We start from the raw sequence: 24618 nt of genomic DNA on the forward strand, positions 1-24618 counted from the left end.
GATGCACACATACCTGTATACACTAGTCACCACACGGGCTGCACACATACCTGTATACACTAGTCCCACATGGGCTGCACACATATTTGTATACACTAGTCACCACACGGGCTGCACACATACCTGTATACACTAGTCCCCACACAGGATGCACACATACCTGTATACACTAGTCACCACACGGGCTGCACACATACCTGTATACACTAGTCCCACATGGGCTGCACACATATTTGTATACACTAGTCACCACACGGGCTGCACACACACCTGTATACACTAGTCCCCACACAGGATGCACACACGCCTGTACGCTGGTTACCACACAAGCTGCATACATAAATATACAGCAATCACCACACAGGCTGTGCACACAAGTACACTGGTCACTTCACAAGCTGCATGCAATACATAAATGTACTCCTCCAGCCACTGCACAGCCAGGACAGTTTCGGGCGCTACCACTTCCGGAAGGGAGGGGAGGGCTGTCTCTCACCTGTAACCCAGTCTCTGCCCTCCTCCACTTCTCCCTGACAAGAAGCTTGGACCAGGAAGTGGCGCCCCCTCCTTCTGCTTTCACATGTAGCTTCTGCTTTTTTTGTTTATCTGCAGTTTTCTCTGAGTTGTAGTCACGTCCCTCCATCGTGTGCAGTATGACTTCCAGGAGGGACAGCAGAGGCACCGCCGCCCCTTCTCCTGCCTGCTAGTGGCGCCGACTGCTCCCAGTCACCTGGATAGGTAAGAAGAGCTCCTCTGCGGGGGCAGCAAGGGGTTAACGGTGCAGCCACTGGTCACGTGGAAAGTGTCCCCTCTGCGTGGACATTGGGGAAACTGGGGTGTATGGGGTAAACAGTGTAGGTAAGGAAGGTGTGCTGGGGGATGTGCCTCCACTGCTGGTGACGTCCCCTAACCTTCTGAGACCTCTGCCTCTGTATTCCACCATTCAGGAGCCCTGGAAAGCCGCTGCAATGTATTGGCATAATGCTAGATACTATTATACTTGGTTACCAAGGTAACACAATGTGTCTGTGTCTGATCCGATCTGATCTGTCCCTCTTGTGCTGATCTGTCTGTGACCAGAGCTCCAGATTTTAATGTGCTATCAGGTGGTCCTATGGTTCTTAGGGTGGGAGGATGCTGAACGTTTTTGGAGCACCTAAAGGGTTCCAGTTTTATAGAAAAAGCAAATTGTACAATGAGCAGTTCTGCAACTTTCTAATATATCTTGTATTTCATTGTTTCACCATTTCTAAGATGTTTGCTGCCAGTGAATAGGAACGTTCTTGATGTTCTTCGGAGGTGGTGATGCTCATAAAGAATTGGTTTCAGCTCTTTACACAAGTCTAAATATTTCTCAGTGGTGAAGAATTGAAACAAGTGTAACATCAAGTTCTGCAACAATGGAGGGGTGTTCTGTCTATTAAAGGGGTTCTTTTCAGGACACCCCTTCCACCAAAACACTGAACAGCCCCGTAAGCTCATGGATAAAACACGCATGTGAAAAACAGACGTGTGAATGAGCCATAAAAGAGTTTACAGTAATAAATTTCTGGCCTCCAGTTCCAGCTATGTCTTTTGTTTTCAAAACTTGCAGGATGGTTAAATAAAACAAAACCTACTCGCCTTAGCAATCCTTCACCTCTCCCCTCATTGCACTGTAGAGAGAAGAGTGGTGGGGAAAACTTCTTATATTCTGACCATGCTGCACGCTTTAAACAAAAAAAATCTGGGGCGAAAACTCCCTTTAAGGGCTTCTTCACATGACTCTATAGCACCTGTGTCTTCTCATCTGTATTTCAGCACCTTATCCAAAACATATATGGTGCTGTTAGTTTAGGTCAGGGGTGGTGAACCTCAGGCCCATGGGCCATTTATGGCCTTCGATGACCTTTTATCAGGCCCCCGAGTAGACTCCTGGGGACCACAGTGCTTGGGCCGGCAGCTGTATTTTGCCGGCTGCCGTCCCATTAATTTCTTCTGACTCTGCCCAAAGTGTTCACTACTGAACGCTGAGGCGCATGCAATGGTAGATTACGCCCTGACACCAGTGCCAGCATCAGGACGCATTTTGTTGGTGGAGTTAGGGCGCAATTTGTACGGCCCCCGAAGGACAGTATAAATATCCAAATGGCCCTTGGCAGAAAAAAGATTCCCCATCCCTGGTTTAGGTCATGAGACACTCGGTGGGGATGAGACTTGTGTCTGTAACATGACAAGAAAATGTGGCTGCTATATAGTATTGTGAATAAGCCCGTAATGTGAAGCCTTATTATAATAGATGAACTAGTAATGTAACCTGCCCATTCAGATGTATGTTCATGATTCATGTAACAGATTCATGTAACATTGCCCATTCAGATGTATCATGCTGTGCAAGTAGTGGTGATGCAGAATAGTTGTATTTCCTGTGCCAATATTGCGACCTCTACCATAGAAGAACAGGTGAAATACCATATAAACCATAATGTTTTTACAGTGGCTGAAAGTGTACATCCTTCTTTCCAGTTCTCTTTTCTTCTATTAAATGCTAACATTTGATTGATGTTGTAGTTGTGGCACCATTTCCTTACAGGATATGAATAATCCTTTCTGTAGGGGTTTTGTAATGGTGGCAAAGTGAAATGCTGCTCTGTGGATTTATAGGACAAGACTCCTATATGGGAGCAGATGGTAAATGATTGCAGGCATTTCTGGATATAGGCTTTGTTGAAAATGTGAACATTAGGTTTGGGCTACACTGTGACTCTGGATGCTTTATGGTCACAGCTAAAATAATATATAGGCTGAATGCAGCGCTGGGGTCATGGGTTCAAATCCCACCAAGGACAACATCTGCAAGGAGTTTGTATGTTCTCCCCGTGTTTGCGTGGGTTTCCTCCGGGTTCTCCGGTTTCCTCTCACAATCCAAAGACATACTGATAGTGAATTTAGATTGTGAGCCCCCAATGGGGACAGTGCCGATAATGTCTGTAAGTCGCTGTGGAATTAATGTCGCTATATAAGTGAGTAAAATAAATAAATACATTTTACTAAGCAAAAAATGGCAAAGGCTTTTTGCAAAATGGGACCCAAAAAAATAGAACAGATGGAAAACAGCAAATTTTGACCATTCTGAAATGTCTTGAGCTGTGGATTAAGTTATAAAATGCACCAAATGAATTCACACTTGTGCCACCTAGAATATCGTTGTGCTGCTATCTGAGAGTGTGCATAGCCAGAAGTGCCAATTATGCAATGTGTTGCCACTTTGAAAAAAAATGGTGCCATTTTGTAGAGTTCACTGACAACTAAATTCCTGCATTTTACTGCACTATTGATGAATCTTTCATCTATTGTGATGGTAAGACGATGAGAATGCTGCCAAGTGTACACTTACCAGTGGCACTTCTATAGACTTCATTGTAAATCCTGCGCAACCAGTCGATCAGGGTCTACATTGAATATTGGAGTGTGACCACTGACCACAATTTCTCCAGACAATGCAGAGTTGACTACTGTCATATAGTGGCATAAATACCCTAGAAGGCTACACATGCAGGTAGATTCCATTATACCAACTCAGAACATATTTGTTTTACAGGATTTAACTTGTCCACTGTAATAAAAAAAAAAAAATTAAACAAGAGCCCTTTTGGGGAATTGTTATGCCTTTTACTTAGCCACTCCATAGGGGGTTATTCCCAACTTGGGCTCGGTCCACACTGCGTCTGTGCCCACTGTCTGGTGCATATGCTTCACATGGGTGCAAGTTACAGAATATAGACCCTCATCTATCAGACAATACACTGGCATTCTCCGCATGTTTAGCTCCACGATATATGCCGCCGCGGCTACCCGAGCATGTGACTCACGCACGCCGACTCCTCTGTCCGAACCCGAGAACACTCAGATAACTCCATATCCGAGCATGCTCCCCCTTCCCTATAAGTTCTTATTTGATGGTACAGTAATCGCTCTGAATTCTAAGGGTATGTGCACACTGAGGGCCCAAGTCATCAAGACTGAGGTCTCTGGATGAATGGTGTGTACCTCTGTCTGCGCCTCACCACAAATCCTACTTGAGTCCCTGCTGGAGAAAGAGATTTGTAGCATAGTGAACGCCACCGCTCATCATGAAAAGCAGCGGTCGAAAGCCCTCGTCCCGACCCAGCTCCGATCACTTCATCGGGGCTGCACAAAAATGGTGTGAGAATGCCAAAGTTGCTTTTTTTTTTTTTTTTTTTTTTAATACCAATGCTCATATTGTACATTGTTTGTGGCGGAAACTGAACCTGTATTATAAATATTCAGCCTTGTCATAGATGTCATCATGAAACCCTGTAAAATGAATCATGTAAGCGAAATAACTGATCTATTGTGCAAATAGAAATGTTTTTATAGAAGTGGAATCACTGCTCTGCAGGTATCAATTAGAGTCTCACCTATGACTCCATAGCTGTAAAATATAAAAATATGACCCCAGAAAAAAATACAAATTGAGCACATGACGTAGATTGATAAAACTCGTGATGTGCTAGGAATTTTTCTGCAGGTTCTATACGGTGCCCCTCTAGAAATCCCCTTCTGCCTTGTACAACAGCTCAGTATTTGAGTCGTAGATGTCACACATGCAAATTGATTGTGTGTCTCCCTGGCATGTTAAAAGCATTAGCATGATGCATGACAACCAAAGAATACATCAATATATACTCAGCAGGGTAGGACAGGTAATATACATACATGATGTATAGAAACATGCACAAAAAATGTGCCCAGGTAGATGTTTTCAAGGAGTAATAATTTAGTGCCATAAAGTTTACAACTGTCCCATAAAGTCTGACAATTATTATCACTGAAGGGTAGGACAGAACAAGAAGTCATCAATGTCTCTGATCATATATCTGTACTAATTTGGCAGCTTTTTGCCTATGCACAGTGTACACAGAAAGCTGCCAATCGGTGGTGTGGGCGGGGTTATACAGAGCTCAGCTTTCAGAGAACTGCTAGATCTGCAGCAGATACAACAGTAATCACTGAAATCAGGGTCTCTGCCTCAATATCATGCTGTTTTTGTCCATTCTGCCTCTCAAAAAACAGTGTATGTCTAGTTTCAAGTTTATGCTGTGTTGTACCCTAAGCACTGACCTTGGGGTTTCTGCCTCAATCTGCAAAAACACAATTCAAAGGGAACCGTCAATGGAACCATTCACTATGATGAAGCCGATGGAGTCACTTTGGCCTCTGTCTCAGCAGTGTCCGTTTTTTTTTTTGTTTTTTTTTAGTGCACAAGTTTGGTCGACCAGTTTTATGCATATAGGAAGATGGGACACCGCAAGTCAGAGGCCAGACATTGTCCAAAGTGACTCCATCTGGGGGTTTCATCAGAATCTCCTTTTTGGGGACAAAAGTCCTGACTTAAAGGTGTTTTCCCATGAACAAAAGTACATTTTAATCAATAGATCCTAGAATAATAATAACTTCCACATTTGGATGTGTTTAAATAAAATGTTCCTGTGCTGAGATAATCTTATAAATGTGCCCCTGCTGTGTACTGTGTAATGGCTGTGTGTGACCGTACAGGAACATGGTCTGATCATACCACATCTCCTGGGTGGGGGTGGGAGCAAAAGACAGCCTGAAGAGGCTGATGTTTTTATAATAAAATTCAGCTGACAATATATAATCCTGATAGTACAAGAAGCATTATATAAATCCTTCTCTATGGACTCCATCTAAGGCTACGGTCACGCTATCAGTATTTTACATCAGTATTTGTAAGTCAAAACCAGGTGAGGAACAATCAAAGGAAAAGTACAATAGAAACACGTCACCAATTCTGCATTTTTTTTACTCACTCTTGGTTTTGGCTTTCAAATACTGATGTGAAATACTGATCAAATACTGATAGTGTGACCGTAGCTTAAATGTTAATTTCAAAAACAGGAAGGAAAATTTGAAAATACACAGCAGAATGTCTTATAATCCTTTTTTAAAGTAAAAACACCAGCCTCATTGATTTTAATTTTGTATGCAGTTTGTATTGTAAAATCTGATGATGGATACAATTTAAGCACATCATATCAATTTTCTGGCAGATAGGACAGATCAGTCAGATGAAGTGGCCTTTTGCATACACCAGTTTTGGTCTAATTGGACAAATTAGTCAGCTATCTAGATGTGTGAAGTCACCCTTAGGGCAGAGACAGATTGCCGTGTAACTCGTGCGATGATCACATCACACTGAACGGATTGGCCGGTACCTTCCTGACTTGAACATGACAGCGTGATGTATTTCTATGCATGTGTCGAGCTTGGGTCATGAAAGCAGACAGCCAGTACAAGGTTTACGATGCGATCCTCGCACAAGATATACGGTAGTCTGTCTCTGCCCTTAATGCCCCCATACACATTAGACTAATGGCGGCCAAACACATTAGACCGGCTCGGCTGCCAGTCTAATGTGTATCCGGGCCTGCCGACTCTCCACCTACAAATGACGTTGGTGTAGATAAGCATCCGGCAGTGGCGTGACTACTTTAGGGCCCGTGAGCTGGGGGGGCAAGGTGTCAGTCCCCCGTCCCCCCCTCGCCGCACAGCCAGCACTGTCCCCAGACCCGCATTCAACTGTATCAGCAGATGCCAATACAGTTGAAAGCAATGATGGAGGAGGGAGCGTCATGTGACACTCCCTCTCCCATCACTCCCCTCTGCGTCTGACTCAGCAGAGCGATGACGTCACTTCATCGCGCCACTGGGTCAGGCAGTGGAGCTGATGAGACGCGCTGCAGAGACCGAAGCAGTGGGGAACGAGGAGCGGCAAGTGTGTATTTATTCATTTATTTAAATGTGGTGCCAATATTACTGGAGGACTGTGGCTGCTTTATGCCCTATGGGGTCTGCACTATGCCCTATGGGGTCCCCATTATACTGTATGGAGGACCATGGGGGCTGCATTATATTGTGTGGAGAACCATGGGGGGTGCATTATACTGTATGGAGGACCATGGGGGGTGCATTATACTGTATGGAGGACCATGGGGGGTGCATTATACTGTATGGAGGACCATGGGGAGTGCATTATACTGTATGGAGGACCATGGGGGGTGCATTATACTGTATGGAGGACCATGGGGGGTGCATTATACTGTATGGAGGACCATGAGGGGTGCATTATACTGTATGGAGGACCATGAGGGGCCGCATTATACTGTATGGAGGACCATGGGGGCCGCATTATACTGTATGGAGGACCATGGGGGCCGCATTATATTGTGTGGAGGATCATGGGAGCCACATTATACTGTATGGAGGACCATGGGGGCTGCATTATACTGTATGAAGGACCATGGAGGCCGCATTATATTGTATGGAGAACCATGGGGGGTGCATTATATTGTGTGGAGGACCATAGGGGTGCATTATACTATATGGAAGGCTATGTGGGGCCATTATAATATTTGGAGGGTTATGTGGGGCCATTATACTGTGTGCAAGCAATTATACAGTGTCTAGGTTTGTGTGGCGGCCATCTTACTGTTTGGAGGGCTAGTGCGGGCCATTATACTGTATGTAGGCCCATTATATTGCATGGAGGGCTGTGTGGGAGTCAGTTGGGGGATCATCCTGTGTTGTGGTCACCATACTTTGCCTTGGGGGTTGAGGTGGGGTACAGTAGGGTCATTATACTGTGCACGTGGAGGAATTCACCATGGGGGTATCATACTGTGTTTAGAGGGGGCACTTTTGTTGGCATCATACTTTTTATGGGGGCAATGAAAGAGGAATCTAGGACTTCAGCAGGAGGAAAATTACTATGTAAGGATGGAAAGTTGTGAGATCTGCTCTTCTGTGAACCCGACAATTATTACATTTTTTTTTGGGGGGGGGGGGGGTTTCTATTAGAACTTCTTCTATGGGGCCCCATGATTTCTATGTACACCCCTGGCATCTGGCATAACTGATTTCGGGCTGCCAGTCATGTTCTTCTCGGTGAGATAAGTTGCCAGCAGAGGAATGTAGTAGCAGCCATCTCATAAAGACCCGAGGAGCGCTCATCAGGGCAAGCGCTCTTGTGTATAGAGGAGTCGGAGAGAAAGCTGCAAGTCAAACAATCGTTTGGCCAACAGCTATCTATTGTGTTTGAAGACCCCACGTTTCCAGCGCCGTTCTTCTCCTCTTCTAAGTGACATTGCCGCTCTACAAACTCTCTGGGTTACACTGCGCTCTACGTGACCCAGAAGTGACTTTAACAATGTAATCCTATGGAGTGTTAGAAAGAGGCTCCATAGATTTCCCCCTAATGTGTGATATAATGTCCCATAAGGGAGAGGAAGCAGTGAGGAGCAGCTGTAATGTAACACAGAATTACAGGTACTGTGAGGTTTGGACACAGCACTATTCATGTTATCCTAATAGTTTATGAAGATATAACCATTACAATATTTTTTTATCTCCCCGGAGTACCCCTTTTAATTTTTAATTTTTTCCAGTTTTGTAGTGGTAAAACACCTTACAATTGCCAGTGAGAATAGGACTTGTTCTCCTGAGATTTTGTAATAGATTGTTCAGCCAGGCACTGAAAATTTTCTGCTTTTGGTACCAAAAGAATCTCATTGTAATTTTGCAGAAGTCCCCCCTCCGTTCCTTGCCCCCCGCCTTGCTGTGCATTACTTACAAAGCTTGCTTACCGTGTTATCCAAATGAGTTTTATCTTCAATATAACTTTCAATAAATATCGACATTATGATAAGTTAGCATGTTTTTAAAACCTACGCACGCTTTATACAGTTATGTGCCGCCAGAGCGGAGGGTTAATATTGTCTGTACAGTATAGTAACATTATGTTCATAACTCCTGTCGGGTGATGTGGTTTCTAATGGAGGATGTTCAGTTTCATTTCCTTCAGTCCAATTTTTATAAATATGGTGGTAAAGTCCCTTTTTACTGGTGAATGGTGTGACCACGTTGTCTCATGACTGCATGATGTTTCTAGAGTTACCTTTAGTCATCCTTTGTGAGAAGAGGAGCAAGGTTGTTATATAAACCATTGCCCGTATTACTGCATAGGCTTTATAACGGAATATGTGGTTAAATATCAGAATACTATGCAGACACCAAAACTAACAGGACATATCTTACTCATGATGGGTACATTTTATTATTGCTATATAACTTAAGAATACTTATCCATTATCATGAATCTACTACAAGTCGGTAATAGATGGTCTGTCCACTACTAACAAGCCCGATTAAATGGCCCCAGGGTGGTGGAAAATTAAGTTGACCAGTGCCACTCCTCCAGACTTAGCATTGTCTGACCTTCCAGTCTCCTGGCATCAACGTATGGCGGGGGCGTCACCTGACCAATGCAGCCAATCAGCTACTGTTGATTGGCACCACCGTGTGGTCACCATTCTGAAGAAGTTGTCAAGTAGTGGACAACCACTTTACCCGTCGTTAGTTTGTACCCTAACACTACAATAAGATATCCCGGAGACCCAGAAGTAACGTGTCATAGAAACGAACAACAAGAAGGAAATACTCTATGCTCCTGTTGGGTTTTTGAAGCTTGCAGTAAGAGTACGGCTTCTAATACAATGTGTTTGATTCCTGTCGGACTGCACAGTGAGAATCCCCAGGAGTTTTCTGTATATTTGTAACCAATGAAAGTAGTTTTTCCCCCTAAGGACAGTAGACTATGCCTCACTGAAACGGTTTCTGTTGCTTAGAAAATTTCCCTTGCAATATTCCAAACTAAATGGCTGTATTCATGTTATATTGTATAGATTGGGTACAGACGACCATATGGAAAAAAAAAACGTCAGTTACGTCACGTCAGCAATGTGAATGCGACTGTCTCCATGTGTTCATCCAAATAGCGGATGGGTGCAAGAGCTGCCTGTATTTACATGCTTCAGTCTGGGCTGTAAAACAGACCAATGGTACATGCTTAAATTTTTTGGGAGGGTGGTTGAAAATCGCTAATATGCACAAGCATACCGGCAACTATTGAATCCATTGTGCACATGGAGAGCACACTAACCGGAAATTCTCTCATCGGAAACCAACCTTAGACTAATGAAAATGAATTGTTATTGTCAAGAAATAAAACCTCCTAACGACTTGTGAGGTTTTCTTTTATATCTCCAGTTCTGTAAGGATGAGAAAGATTAGAAAGTTAACTGTTATAAGCAGGGCGGTGGAGTCGGTATAAAATGGACCGACTCCAACTCCTAAAATATATAATAAATTGGGTACAGTAGTTCAGTGCAGTTTGTGGGGAATATTTTTTCATAAGAATTTGGGAAAGTTATGAAATGTTCTATAAATCTGTCCTATTCCTGATCTAAGGGTCTAGACTTTTACTGTAGCACAGATTCATCTCAGCTAAATTTATCACTTACACATGAGCCATGTATGAGGGAGTCGGAGTCATGGAAATTGAGGAGTCAGAGTTGGAGGTTTGGCTTACCGACTCCACAGCCCTGGTTATAAGCTTGCAATGGTTGCGGGATTCCAGAATTTTTATCATTTTAGCTTTGTGAGGGTGAAGAGGAAAGCACACATCCGTAGAAAGATGGATGGAGCTTTTAACTTGGATTTTGACCTCATTAAATTACAATACTCTAAATAATTTCTACTCTTTAATGGGTGACCTGATTTACAAAATGGTATGAAAGGCTGGAGGCTCAGTTTGTATTCTGTTGCTTTCAGGACACAGTACGATGATGTGGCTGTTAGATGCCATTTCTATCCTGATACTATAACAACGCATTGTGTGGCACGTGGACATGAACCCGCACCCTCGACGTATTCGTCTTAAGCCATGGTTGGTGGCACAGGTGGACAGTGGAAAATACCCAGGTTTACATTGGGAAGATCCGGATCACAAGCTGTTTAGGATCCCTTGGCGCCACGCAACGCGTCACATACCAGCACAAGATGAGGAAAACACTATATTTAAGGTGGGTGCGGCACTGGAAGATAATGAGGAAGCACCAAATATAACTGCAATTTTCACTGTTTTTGTGTAGAACTATACATTTCTTAGTCTAGCGACAGCATGGGGTTTTGGTGCTCCTTGTCCTCTTTCATGGAGTATAAAGAATTTAAAATTGATAATATAGGGGTAATTGATCATGCCAGATATTGGGTGACATAAAGCATTAAAGAGCCCTTTAGCTGTATGTATATAGAACATTACTATATTATAGCATATCTCTTAGCAGAATGTTTTCATCATAGTAGTGCATAGGAATAGGAAAACCTGACTTGTGATGAAAATTGAGCCAATAACATTATTAACCTAGAGTTCTTCAATAAGGAAGTATGGAAACTTCTCAATGCAGAGAGGCGTGGATGTAAGTAATCCATTTCAGGTGACCTTTAAGTTCACATCTGTTTGTCCTATTTAAAGGCTTGGGCCATGGAAACCGGGAAATATCAAGAGGGCAAAGATGAGCCTGACCCTGCAAAATGGAAGGCAAACCTGCGCTGTGCCCTGAACAAAAGCAGAGAGTTCAAGCTTCTGTATGATGGCACCAAAGAAACTCCCATGCAACCATTCAAGATCTACCAGCTATGTGATCTCCCAGGACAAAATGAAGGTGCTAGACTTTTCATTCTAAATATTTCCATCCATATACATTGGATTATTCATTCCTACTGCTTTCCATTTTCACTGGTCATACTATGTACCGCTCTATAACTACTCACGTAACGTTGTTTTTGCAGAACCCTTGGTGGATGATAATGGATGTGATGATGAGGAAGAGGTAAGGCTAGACTATTGCAGTGTATTGTATATGTGTTCAAAGGATTGCAAGTTCATCTCCCCTAGAGGGTATAAAAAAAAATCTGTAGTTTTAATTATTATTTTTAAAATATTTAAGAAATATAAATGCATAAAATTTTAAATCACCCCTTCTTTACAATCCAAAAGAAGCATTTTTGGCATCTCCGCATCTGTAAAAGTCCAATATGTCAAAATATGAAATTATTCAACGGAATCCTTATGGTAAAGAAAAGAAATGTAATGTGTGTGCCTGAATTGAAGGTGTTTTTTTTTTATTTTTTATTAATCACCGAACCCACCCAAACAAAATGCAGTCAAAACATTGGATATACCCCAAATGGGGCCAATAAAAACAGCAACTCACTGGGCAAAACAAAAACCCTCTCCCAGCTTCAGCAATGAACATTTTTATTTTATTTTTTTAAAAGGCTATAGATCTCAGAACAAATTTTTTTGTACAAAGTTCTGAAGTTTTTAAAACCTTTTTATATTTATTGATATTTTTTCCATATTTCACTAAATATATTTGGGGTCGCTGTAATCATGCTGATCTGCAGAATCATGTTGCCATGTCATTTTTACTGCACAGTAAGCACAAAAATCACAAAAAAATAATTATTTCACCCTACTGATTATTTTTTTTTTCTCAGTACATCATATAGTAAATTGAATGATGTCATTTAAAATTACAACTTGTCTCACAGAAATCAAGTCCTCAGACAACTATTTAGACAAAAAAAAAGGGTACACCTCTTGGTAGTAGGAAAGGAAAAATCTGAAGGACGAAAGGGGAAAAATGGAGATAAAGAAGGGTTTCCTCCCAAACTCCAAAAACATACTGATAGGGAATCTAGATTGTGAGGCCCGATGGGGACAGTGCCCATAATGTCTGTAAAGCACTGTGGAATTAATGGCGCTGTATAAGTGAGTAAAATAAATAAGAAGGGGTTAATGTAATCAGTACAGCTCTGACTAAAACATGATGCCTGCTACCTCTGTGAAACTTAAACTGTTGCCACTATTGTCCCTAATGCAGGGGAATAGACAGAGGTTGTCATCATGAAACACAGCTACCATAGCAGAGACGGGAAATAACAAAAAAACCGGATCTGCTACAGCCGAGCAAGTGATGAAGAATGTATCATCTACACCCCCAAAATAAAATAGGGACACTGCGAATCTCTATAGGGTCTGAGACTGACTGCTACAGAGTGGCTAAGGCCACGGCCCCACTATCAGTATGTGGTCAGTATTTTTTCTCAGGAGTGGGAGCCTAAACCAGGAGTGGGTGATAAATGCAGAATTGGTGACTTGTTTCTATTATACCTTTTCACTTTTCAAATGTGCTTTTATTTTGTTAGGATGATAGAAGGGTTCAAAGTTTATCAGCATTTTTTCTTTTTTTTTCCAATCAAGTTAACAATCTTAATCTTAATTTTAGGTTGCCATTCATTTTTTTTAAGTGACTTTGAGGGGCCTATATATTGGAAAATCCCCAAATCTGATACAATTTACAAAATGGCACCTCTCATTGTATTCAAAACTGCTGTTAGGAAACTTGATAAAACTTCAGATACGTTACAGGAATTAACAAAGTGGAAAGAAAGCTTACCTGATTTTTCGGACCATAAGACACACTTTTTTCCCCCCAAATTTGGCGGGAAAACGCGGGGTGCGTCTTATGGTCCGAACGTAACTTACCGGATAGTTGCGGTGGTGGTGGAGTGGGATCACAGGGTCCTCCGTTCCCTCCGGAACCCAGTGGCGGCAGTAGAAGAAGAGGGGAGATGCTCCGAAGTCTGGCTGTCCGCGGTGAGGTGATGAGGCAGGCAGGCAGCGGCCCCGCAGCATCTCACCTCTTCTGCTGCTGCCGCCGGGTTCCTAAGGAAGGGGAACTGAGGGCCCTGCTTCCTACGATCCTGCTCCACCACCACTGCAATTCCCTGCTGCTGGAGCACCGCCTTCTCGCACCCAGGGTCCGCAGCATTCCTCCACTCCCGTCGGCTTCCTGAAAGACCCTGCCTCCTGTGACCCCCGTTCCACCGCCCCAGGTAAGATACCGTACCTATTCAGACTATAAGATGGACCCCCATCTTATAAAAATTTTTTTTTTCCTATTTTCCACCTCAAAATTTGGGGTGCGTCTTTTGGTCCGGTACATCTTTTAGTCCGAAAAATACGGTATTTTTTTCCCCCATTAACCCCTTTCCAACCCTTGCCGTATTAGTACGCACATTTGCGTACCCCCGGTTCAGTGAGGGCTGCTGCGCTGAGCCCTCACTGAACCGAGCACATGTCAGCTGATTCTTACAGCTGACATGTGCCCGCAACAGCCGCGGGTGGAATCGCGATCCACCCGCGGCTGTTAACATGTTAAATGCCGCTGTCAATCTCCGACAGCGGCATTTAACGCGCGCTTCCGGGTTGCGCGTCATAAGCCCCGCCCATCGGCGACCCCGTCACGTGATCGCGGGTCACCGATGGGCGTGCATGACAACCCAGGGTCTGCAGCCGATGCCTGTGGTTGTCATGATCTCGTTGCTATGAGCGCCACCTAGTGGTCGGCGCTCATAGCACAGGACCATTTCTGCTATATGCAGGGGATCTGCTGATCCCCTGTATGTAGCAGAGACGATCAGACAACTGCTGCTTCTAGTCTCCTATGGAGACTATTGAAGCATGCAGGAAGTGAAAAAAAAAATGTTTTTAAAAATATAAAAAAAATATAAAAGTTTAAATCACCCCCCTTTCGCCCCATTCAAAATAAAATATATATAAAAAAAAAAAACCCACATACACATATTTGGTATCGCCACGTTCAGAATCGCCCCATCTATCAATATAAAAAAAGAATTAATCCGATCGGTAAACGGTGTAACGAGAAAAAAATTCTAAACGCCAGAATTACGTTTTTTGGTCGTCGCAAAATTGCAATAAAATGCAATAACGGGCGATCAAAACATCGGATCTACCCCAAAATGTTAGCAATAAAAACGTCAGCCCGGCGCGCAAAAAAATAAGCCTTCACCCAGCCCCAGATCCCGAAAAATGGAGACGCTACAGGTCTCGGAAAATGGCGCTATTTTTTTTTCGTTTTTTTTTTACCAAATTTTGGAATTTTTTTTCACCACTTAAATATAAAATAACCTCTACATGTTTGGTGTCTACAAACTCGTAATGACCTGGAGAATAAGAATGGCAGGTCAGTTTTAGCATTCAGTGAACGTGGTAAAAAAAATAAATAAAAAACAACTGTGGTATTGCACTTTTTTTGCAATTTTACCGCACTTGGAATTTTTTTCCCGTACACGATATGGTAAAACTAGTAATGGCGTTGAAAAGTACAACTTGTCCCTGCATAAGCCCTCACACGGCCATATTGACCAAAAAATAAAGACGCTATGGCTCTGGGAACAAGGGGAGCAGAAAACGAAAATGCAAAAACGACAATACCCAAGGTTGCGAAGGGGTTAAAAAATTGCTAACTTCCTAATAGACCATCATACTTGGCCTTAGGTTGCCATGGCAACCATTGGGACTTCACTGTCACAAAATCGCAGAGTACCGATGGGGTTTTAGAGGGAGCAGTCTTCATCTTTTAACCATCTAGATCAGGGGTCTCCAACCACCAGTCCGCGGACCAGGTTTTTTTTTTGCCGGTCCAGGGCGCCGCAGACAAAAACTAAACATTGACAGTGTGCTCTGCTCTGAGGCTGCTCAGAGCACACTGTGTGGGGTGGATGCTGCCCTCTGTTCTAGACTTCTGCAGGGTAGACTGGTAGAGGATCTGTGATGACATCAAGGTCACATGACTGTGATGTCACCACAGGTCCTGAAGCAGGATGAAGTGAATGCAGCTGTCAGGGACACAGCAGCCCCGTCCTGCTGCGGGCCGTGATGGGGCCTCAGTGACTCGGCTCCCGGCACAGCACATTATGTAGGGCTCCTGGCAGGGACCTGGTCTACATTGTATAAGTATGCACCAAACCAAATCCCTCCATAACCCTGTCCCTGACCCGCCCTGCCCTGCCGGGCCATGGAAAAATGGTCTTGTTTGAATCAGGTCCCTGGTGCAAAAAAGGTTGGGGACCACTGATCTAGATGAAATGTCCCTATTGACAACAGTATCTAGGGGGTTAAATGGTCACAATCGGTGCTAACAACAATCGCGGTTGATGTAGCATGCTGACAATTATAGTATTCAGCTGACCCCTGCTGCTTTTTTGCCCCAGAAGGGAGCTATTCTCTCTTTTTACTGACCTGAGGAAGAAAAAAAAAAAAAAAAAAAAGACATATTGGTTGTCATTACGGGGATAAAGTATATGTGAATTAATATAATACATTTGTATTTGTGAAGGGTATTTGTTCCAGGACTGGGCATGAAGAAAGGATTTTAGAGCACACTTGCTTGTTTCTTCAAAATTTGGAAATTATTCTGCCCTCATCACTATGTATTGTCTTAGCTGCATACTTTACTCATATGCATCATTTCTCCACTTTCAGATTGACAACATTTTCCCAATGCTGGATATCCGCGGTAAGTGCAGGAACAACTGAGGATTAGTAAAGCCACAAGCATGTTGGCGCATACTTGGAGAGATTTTAGCACAATAAGGCTATGGTCACACAACAGTTTTCTTTTCTCTTTTATATGAGAAAAATGGTCTGATTATACTAATCAAAGTTTGATAAGAGTGGGATCCGTTTTTTTTTTGGAGGTGGAGAAAGAAAAAGTTTCTACACCTTCATTCATTCGGTCCTTGAAAATCGGACCACACTTGTATGTCATCCCAGAGGTGAATCTAGGTTTTCCGGCACTTGGGGCAAGAAATAAATTTGGTGCCCCCCTCAACCCTCCCCTGCTCAAGTGGTTAGAGTAGTTGCCATGTGACCACTTATATGCAATTTGCATATTAGTCACATGCCGACAATCTGTTTTTCCTGATTCTCTCAATATTCAGTGAAATGCTACAGCCCCTGCTTCACTGAGAGAACCGTGAAGTATGAAAATCGCATATGAGTGATCATATGATGACTGCTGGAACCAGCAAGCAGAGCCAAATCCTGACAGTGAGTATATTACACGCTGTTAGGATTAGGCATACTACATTGCTTAATGTTAAAATTAAGAGTTGTCCACATTTGTGATGAAAGTCTGCAGTCACTCTAGGTACCTGCAGGCTTCTGAATTGTCGCTGCGCACACCATGCACGCTGTCAGGATTCTTCCATAATGGCAGCAAGAGTAGCCAGTTATGTAACCACATTCCAGCTAGACTTATCCGGCCTCGCTCAATTAACTTGTATTGGGTGAGGCCACGCATGTCTAGTTGGCACATGACTGCATGTATGCAAATCGCAGGTTGCATGACCTCCTGCTCTCACTGCCGGCACCAGAGAATCCTGACAGCGTGCAGTGCGGCGCACAGCTTGACAGCCGGTTCAGAGAATGGCCGAATCCCACTACGGGGGATTTGCCAGCTGAGCCTAGGGCAAATTGCCCCTGGTCATCAGAGTGCGGTCTGACGTTTTCCACAGACCCATAGACTTGTGTTGCCGATTTTGACCTGACACTCAGATCAAAATTAGACGTGTCTGTTTTTTTTTTTTTTTACCTTGGAACACTCGGTCCTTGGAAAAATTGGACACATGTACAATCCAATAGAATAACATGGTTACGAGTACTACCCATCAAAGCCACGGATAGAACTCGTCCAGTTTAAACAGTGATGTGCACGAGCCCTTAAGGTCATAACTGATTTGCTTGTGTGTGAAGAAGTATTTTTCCATATCGCATTGCATAAACTGGGCATCAGCCTCTTTGAAGCATAAAGCTATACAACAGTGCCGTCTCAGGTAACTCAGATTGTACTTGTCATATGTAATGCCAATAATTGGTGCTGGCATTTTTAACTTTTTTTTTTTTTCCATTATTGTATAGATCCACTGCCTTCTTACATTTGGCCTAAGACGGAGCCCAATTTTAGCCCCTGCGCAAACCTATTACAGCATAACTTGACCCAAACAGATGCTGTTGTAAAACCATCTGTCCCTGGAGGATATCCTGGCGTGGAATTATCTCCCCAACGCATGGTATCACAACCCGTAGTCCTTCCTCTGTCAGAACTAGTACCTGCAGGAAATATGGAGCCAGCCCAAGATCCAGCACTTCCTATACAAGGGGTGATGTCAGCGCCCATTGAACAAGGAATACCTGAGTTACTTATTAGTCCCCAGATGCTGCCATGTGAGTAGAATTGTGCACCGTGCAAATAATATGGCTATGTAACAATATTTTTAGGCATAAATGTTAATAATTGCAAGATTTTCTTTTAATATACATATGTGACTAAGGCCACGTTGAATGCCACACATCATCTTTAGCAAAGTCTGCCTATTATTGCAAAGTGAGGACTGTAGAAGCCCCCTTGTGACATCTTTAGTCCTGAATGAGCCAAGTGATCTCACACTATAGAGATAATGGATGCACAGTTTGGAGTGAGTCTTGCTAGAAAAGCAGTATGAGGTGAGATGCCGTGGTTTAGTGATTAAAAGTTCTAACTGAGTAACTCTGGAGTCAACCCTAACCCTATAATGACAGATACTAAACTGGATCCCTGATGATTTCCATTTGAATTACAAAAAGTTATAAATGACCCCCTTTACCTGAAATGAAAATGGATATAAACCACCAGGGCTGTTTAGTCGGTAAGCCAAACCTCCGACTCCCTCATACATGGCTCATGTTTAAGTGATACATTTACTGTAGCACAGATTCATCTAAGCTAAAAGTCTAGACCAGTGATTCCCAAACTCCAGTCCTCACAGTCCCCCACAGGTCATGTTTTCAGGATTCCCAGGTGAGAGAATTCCTTATGCCTTGATGATACTTCCACCACCTGTGCAACACTAAGGAAATCCTGAGAACATGACCTGTTGGGGGGCCTTGAGGACTGGAGTTTGCAAAACACTGGTCTAGACCCTTAGATCAGGAATAGGACAGACATTTATAGGACATTTCATAACTTTCCCAAATGTTATGATAAAAATATTCCCCACAAACTGCATTGAACTATTGTTCCCAATTTATTATATATTTTAGGAGTTGGAGTTGGTCCATTTTATACCGACTCCAACTCCACAGCCCTGCAAACCACCAAGACCACCTCCTAAATAAAGATACAACCTCAAGCCAGAACCCCCTATATAAAGCTCCCAGACCAGTCTCCCCCAGCATGAGAACTGAGACCAGCCTTTGCTCCATTTCTTCTCCCACCCCACCCTTTCCCCATTGGTGTGGTTGGGGTTTGCTGCACTGCTCATACCCGGCATGGTGCCTCATTTATATTAATGTAGCATGAACATTGCAGGTTCAGAAGTGCTGATTTGGCACATAATAGAATTGTGAAGAAATTACAAATGTCCCTCTGCATGGCTGTTTTAGTCTGAGAATGTTACTACTTGTACTTTCTTGTTGCAGTGACTGACTTGGAAATAAAGTTCCTGTACAGAGGAAAGCAAGTCGGAGCAATGACTGTCAGTAACCCTCATGGCTGCCGCCTTTTTTACAGTAACCTTGAGCCAACACCAGAGCAAGTAGAATTGTTTGGTCCTACTACTCTGGAGCAGGTTCGGTTTCCTGCAACTGACGAGATCAGCAATGAAAAACAGAAGTTCTACACTAACCATCTATTGGATGTTATGGACCGAGGACTTATTCTTACCCTGCAAGGGCAGGATATTTATGCCATCCGTTTATGCCAGTGCAAAGTCTTCTGGTCTGGACCATGTGCAAACAATCTAGCTGGACCCAACCCCATAGAAAGAGAGAAGAGAATCAAAGTATTCAGCCTAGAGACCTTCCTAAATGGTGAGCGTTAAGCTTCCGTTTGGAAATTGTAAACCATGTTATGGCAAATTTAGATCACAAAGTGAATACCTTTTAACAAGAAGCCATGCAGTCTGTGAGCTTAAAAATAATGTGTCCTTAGAAAAAGACCTATTGATTAAATAGGGGATAAAGTTGTTCGATAAAAAATAGACAAGTAGAAAAAAATATATATATTTTTCTACTTGTCTGTTTAACAAAAAAAATCTTGTAATTTTCATAATTGCCACTAAGGCACAAGTCTAATATTAGGCAATGTGGCTGCTGAAAACAAGACGTATAAGCCACAATAAACAGGCTTTGACCCTGTTGAATTGTATAAAAGTATTTTCTACTTGTGCTCTGATCTAGGTAAAGGTCATTGTGAAGGGAAGGAGAAGAGGTGAGATGTGTCCATCACCTATTGTGAATAATGGAACCTGTGTTATCTTCAGGGGTGTAACTATACTGGGTGCAGAGCTTTAAGTTACATCTTGATCATACAAGAACCCAAAAGGTCTCTTTTGGCTCTCATGACAAGATCAGTACTATTAAAGACTAGTGATGATCGAGCCTGTATTGTTAGCTCTTTCGGCGAGCACGCTCTGGTGCTCGGCATGTATGTTAGGGTCGCTGTGGCTGCATGTGTCACGCCTGTTAAACAGGTGTGACATATGCAGGGATTGCCTAACAAACAGGTGTGACACATGCTGCCGCGGCAGCGACACTAGCAGACCCAGAGCACGCCAAAAATACTCGGCGAGCACCTGAGCGTGCTCGCTGAAAGAGTTAATACAGGCTCGATCATCACTATTAAAGACCCATAATAGTTGGGGGCTTTGTTTGAGATTTACCGTGGGGCTGACTAGTTTTAAGCTACGATACTGATTACCTTTAATTCTAATCTTTTCTGCGATGATAATGAGATTGCTGAAAAGAGTTGTCTAAATAACAAGTGAAATTCTAATATTAGGCCTAGTGTGACATTTGCAAGATTTCTGATTTTATATAGATATGGAAAATTGAGAAAAATATCAAAACATTAAAAAAAAGTTTGTTTTTTGAGACCTGACAGCACAATTGAATTTAAGGGGTTGTCCGGTCTTAAGATTCAAGTCTGCAGTAACTCCTACGTGAAACAATATTAATTAAAAATATTTTTTTATTTAGCCTGGCACATTGACAGTGATGCAAGACTGATCTGAAATCCAGGAAGTGCTTGGTTACACGTATTGCTGTAACGATGGCACAAGCAGCTGGAACTCTAGAGCTGGAGTAATGCCGTAGTGTTTACCTGGATATCTCCTAATAATACCTGGAAGCCATTTCATGCAGATGATATTTTTGTACTTTACCTGGGATGCTTCGCTTTAGATATGCAGTTTGGTTCTCCTACCTGTATATTTATGCTGCGGTTAGCTTCTATACATATTTCTGTCATATAGGAAGTAAGTTTTGTATAACAAATTAATGTATGATCTTTACTGATCATAAATTTACAAGCAAGACAATGACCAATGGTCAGACCTATATCCTAACCAAAACTGATGAGTTTTGCAAGCCTTAATTTTTATTTTACATTATAAAAATGTAATGGCTTATGCCAGAAAAATCACACCCTAATCTATTGCAACCTCCGTATTGTCGTCTGATTTTTACGACCATACTGGATTCTCTAATGATAATCAACAGTAATAACCTCTGAAAATATGGTACATACATATAGACTGCAATACCAATGCATTTACTTAAAGGGAATCTGGAAAAGTAAAGCAGGATTTCTCCACCCCAAACTATTTATATGCGCATGTAGTCCTTTCCAAGATGAGGCCAGAAATACTATTACACAGCACGTACTCTTAAGAAATCAGCGTCTGAATTGATATGCAAAGGAGTCTGAAGATCTGAAACCTTTGTCGCTCCAGCTCTATTCCTTTTTCCAGACCGTCACCTTCTGCTTGACTGACACCCTCTTTTCTGTGTGACTTCAGGCAAAGGAGGAGTAAGCGCTGGGCGGAGAATAGAGCTGTAGTGACAGAGGCTTCAGATCTACACGAGTCCTTCAGCCTCAATTGAAAATCAGTTGAAATACTGATTTCTCAGTAAGGAGGAATGGACCGACCATGTAACGGTGTTGTTGGATATGTCTTTGAAACAGTTAAAATGCGTATATAAATAGTTTTGGGTGTGAAATAGTGCCGACAGATTCCCTTTAATTAGCAAAACCTTGTAATGTGGAACCAAAACACGACGCACTCACAACTTTCTGCTTCATTTTTGTCTATATGAACAGGTGTTGCTTTTGCTGGTTTCTACCTTAATTTGTATAACCTATATTTAGAATGTAGCCATTCCCCCCCTTTATTTCTCTGACCAATGCATACGGCAGCTTTGTGTGTCCACATTTTGACTGCAAGATTAGGAACTCCCTGATCTGACTGTACCACGCCCAGAATAAGATAGGACCATATTGTGATCATGCGCAGCTACAGCTCCATTCCAGTGGCGCATCTCCGAGACCCCTTTCTCTGGATAGGTTATAACTTGGTAATGGGATTAACAGTTTAAATGTACTCGATGCATGGAATTAGCGTCTTACTAGCTGAACAACTGGCATCATGAATCAGAGCATCAGTATGGTGTGTCCCAGAAACCAGTCTGAGAAGCTGAAGACTGTATATACACACATGGGGGAGTCCGGTCAATGAACTTTAACAAGGCTGCACTTCAGGGAAAAACATACCTGGCTGCAGTTGTGCACCCAGGTTCTGATTCATGCTTCCCGTGGTTTGGAGAGCATGAATCTAATGACAGGTTCTTGGTTATTACCGCAGTAAAAGTTTATTTCCTAGCCTAGAAGAATACATGTAGATATTTAGTGATGTATTTATTTTTTCTGCCTTGTTGTCCACAGAGCTTATAGCATGCCAGAAAGGACAGACCAACGTATTGCCTCCGTATGAGATATTTTTCTGCTTTGGGGAGGAATGGCCTGATCGAAAACCCAAAGAGAAAAAGCTAATCACTGTGCAGGTACTGAACTTGTTAGAAGATACACAGATTTTCATAGGCTGCTAAGTATTTCCAGACTTCAGTGAATATTAAAGAGGATGTCCCTTCTCATCCAGTCACATAAACAGCCCAAGCGAGCGAGATGTGCTCAGGCTCATAAGACGTCGGGAGGAATTTAAGCAAGGGACTCCTCTATGACATCTTATGCCTTAATATGGCATATTATCTGGTTATCCTGGTGGGTCAGTCCCATTTGAAATAAAGGTTGATTATTAACTGTTTATTTGACTCCATTTGATGACCTTTTCATTATTCATCTTGTAGGTTATTCCTGTAGCTGCCCGCTTACTGTCTGAAATCTTCACAGGAGAAATCTCCTGGTCTGCAGATAGTATAAAGCTTCAAATCTCACATCCAGACCTAAAGGATAAGATGGTGGAGCAATTTAAGGAACTTCATCAGTTGTGGCAAAGCCAGCAGGCCCAAGCTATGGTCCCAGATGGAGGAACAAATGCAGCAGTAAATGTAGACTCTGGCCCATGGCCTATGCATACAGGAAACATGCAGTGACAGGACTGACGGATGAAGAATGTGGTTCATGAACCGAGAGGATTGACCATCAAGAATATCAAACCACAGAATTTGAGAAATGGTCTTCATCTACTAAAGAGGAGGAGGTTGATGTGCTCAAGTCACATGTTTGCTCAGAATAACAAGAGAAAAATACTTTATTGCTTCCATTGTAGGAAATCTCAGGAATAAGGTCTCACTCTTCTGTAGGGTAAAGAATGAAACTCTTGACCAGTATAACTGTGCTTGATGTTTAGATTATCCATCCTCAAAGATGTTGGTGTACAATAATATTGCATTGATCTGTGTTCTGCCTAGTGGTGAAATCCTGTATTTTTGTAGTATACATATAGCTGGTGATACAAGTAAATACACATGTAGAAAATAGAAGGGGAACAGAATACGGATGTAGGTTCCAGTTCTACTTCTTCTTTGTAAGTTTGTTTCCTTCTGCTGAGGATGTTTTATACATCTAAAGAAATGTTACAATGAGTGAGGAGGAACGAGGGTTTTTTTTTTTCCCCTTTTATGCAAGATTCCATGTTGTTTTTAAGGGGAATCTGTCAGCAGGATTTCAGGGCCCAAACTGTGTGTACATGTGGCTTTCTCAAAAAACAAGTCCAGCATTACCCTTACATGGCCAGTCTGTACCTTCACCACTGAGAAATCAGCCTTTGAATTAATATGCAAATGAGGCTGAAGAACTATTTGTAGATCTGAAGCCTTGGTCAAGCAGGAAGAGGATAGAGCTGGAGTGACAAACATCTTTTGCCTGATATCACACAGCATAGAGGCTATCAGTCAAGCGGAAAGAGGCGAAGCTGGGCAAGGAATAGAGCTGGAGTGACAGAGGCTTCAGATCTACAGTCTCATTTGCATATCCATTTAAAAGCAGATTTTTGTAATGGACTGGCCATGTAAAGGTATTGCTGGATGTGTCTTTTGATAAAGCTACATGCATAGTTTGTGGGTGAAATCCTGCTGAGAGATTCCATTTAAAGATGGAATAATAACCAGATTATTGTACAGAGCAGTGGGATGTAGGCTAAATAAATGGGATTTGTGGAGAGTGTTTATTTAGTATTACAGCTCTGTCCCAGTCACCTAAGCTTAATAAGAAAAGGTCCAGCACTTCTATGCAAAGGGGAAGCTATTATTATGAAAGCGACTGTCAGGTGAACTGTTGTATATAAACATTCTTATCTTGCTATTCATATGTGGTAGTGATGACTGTTTTATAGCATTATTATTAATATTACAAAAATCTACACACAAGAACGGCCACATTTTGTTTTGTAGCTTATTAACCATATAACTGACCTGCACCTAGATGTCAATTTGCACATATAGATGAACAATTGGTGAAAGAAAACAGTCAAACAGATGTGTATCTACAC

General features: G+C 42.4%; 1 protein-coding gene across 1 annotated transcript; it reads left to right on the plus strand.

Annotated features, from left to right (window-relative positions):
• Positions 1–481: 481 nt before the first annotated feature.
• IRF5 (interferon regulatory factor 5) lies at positions 482–24208 on the plus strand. The gene is made up of 9 exons (XM_073652554.1): positions 482–738; positions 10693–10943; positions 11396–11585; positions 11713–11753; positions 16277–16310; positions 17714–18019; positions 19253–19642; positions 22554–22672; positions 22976–24208. Exons 2-9 carry the CDS (start codon positions 10770–10772, stop codon positions 23219–23221), a joined length of 1500 nt encoding a protein of 499 aa, XP_073508655.1. The 5' UTR covers positions 482–738; positions 10693–10769; the 3' UTR covers positions 23222–24208.
• Positions 24209–24618: the final 410 nt, after the last annotated feature.

This window comes from Phyllobates terribilis, unplaced genomic scaffold (assembly GCF_046119375.1).
Source record: "Phyllobates terribilis strain yellow unplaced genomic scaffold, ASM4611937v1 Scaffold_11__3_contigs__length_659146591, whole genome shotgun sequence".
NCBI classification, from domain to species: domain Eukaryota; kingdom Metazoa; phylum Chordata; class Amphibia; order Anura; family Dendrobatidae; genus Phyllobates; species Phyllobates terribilis.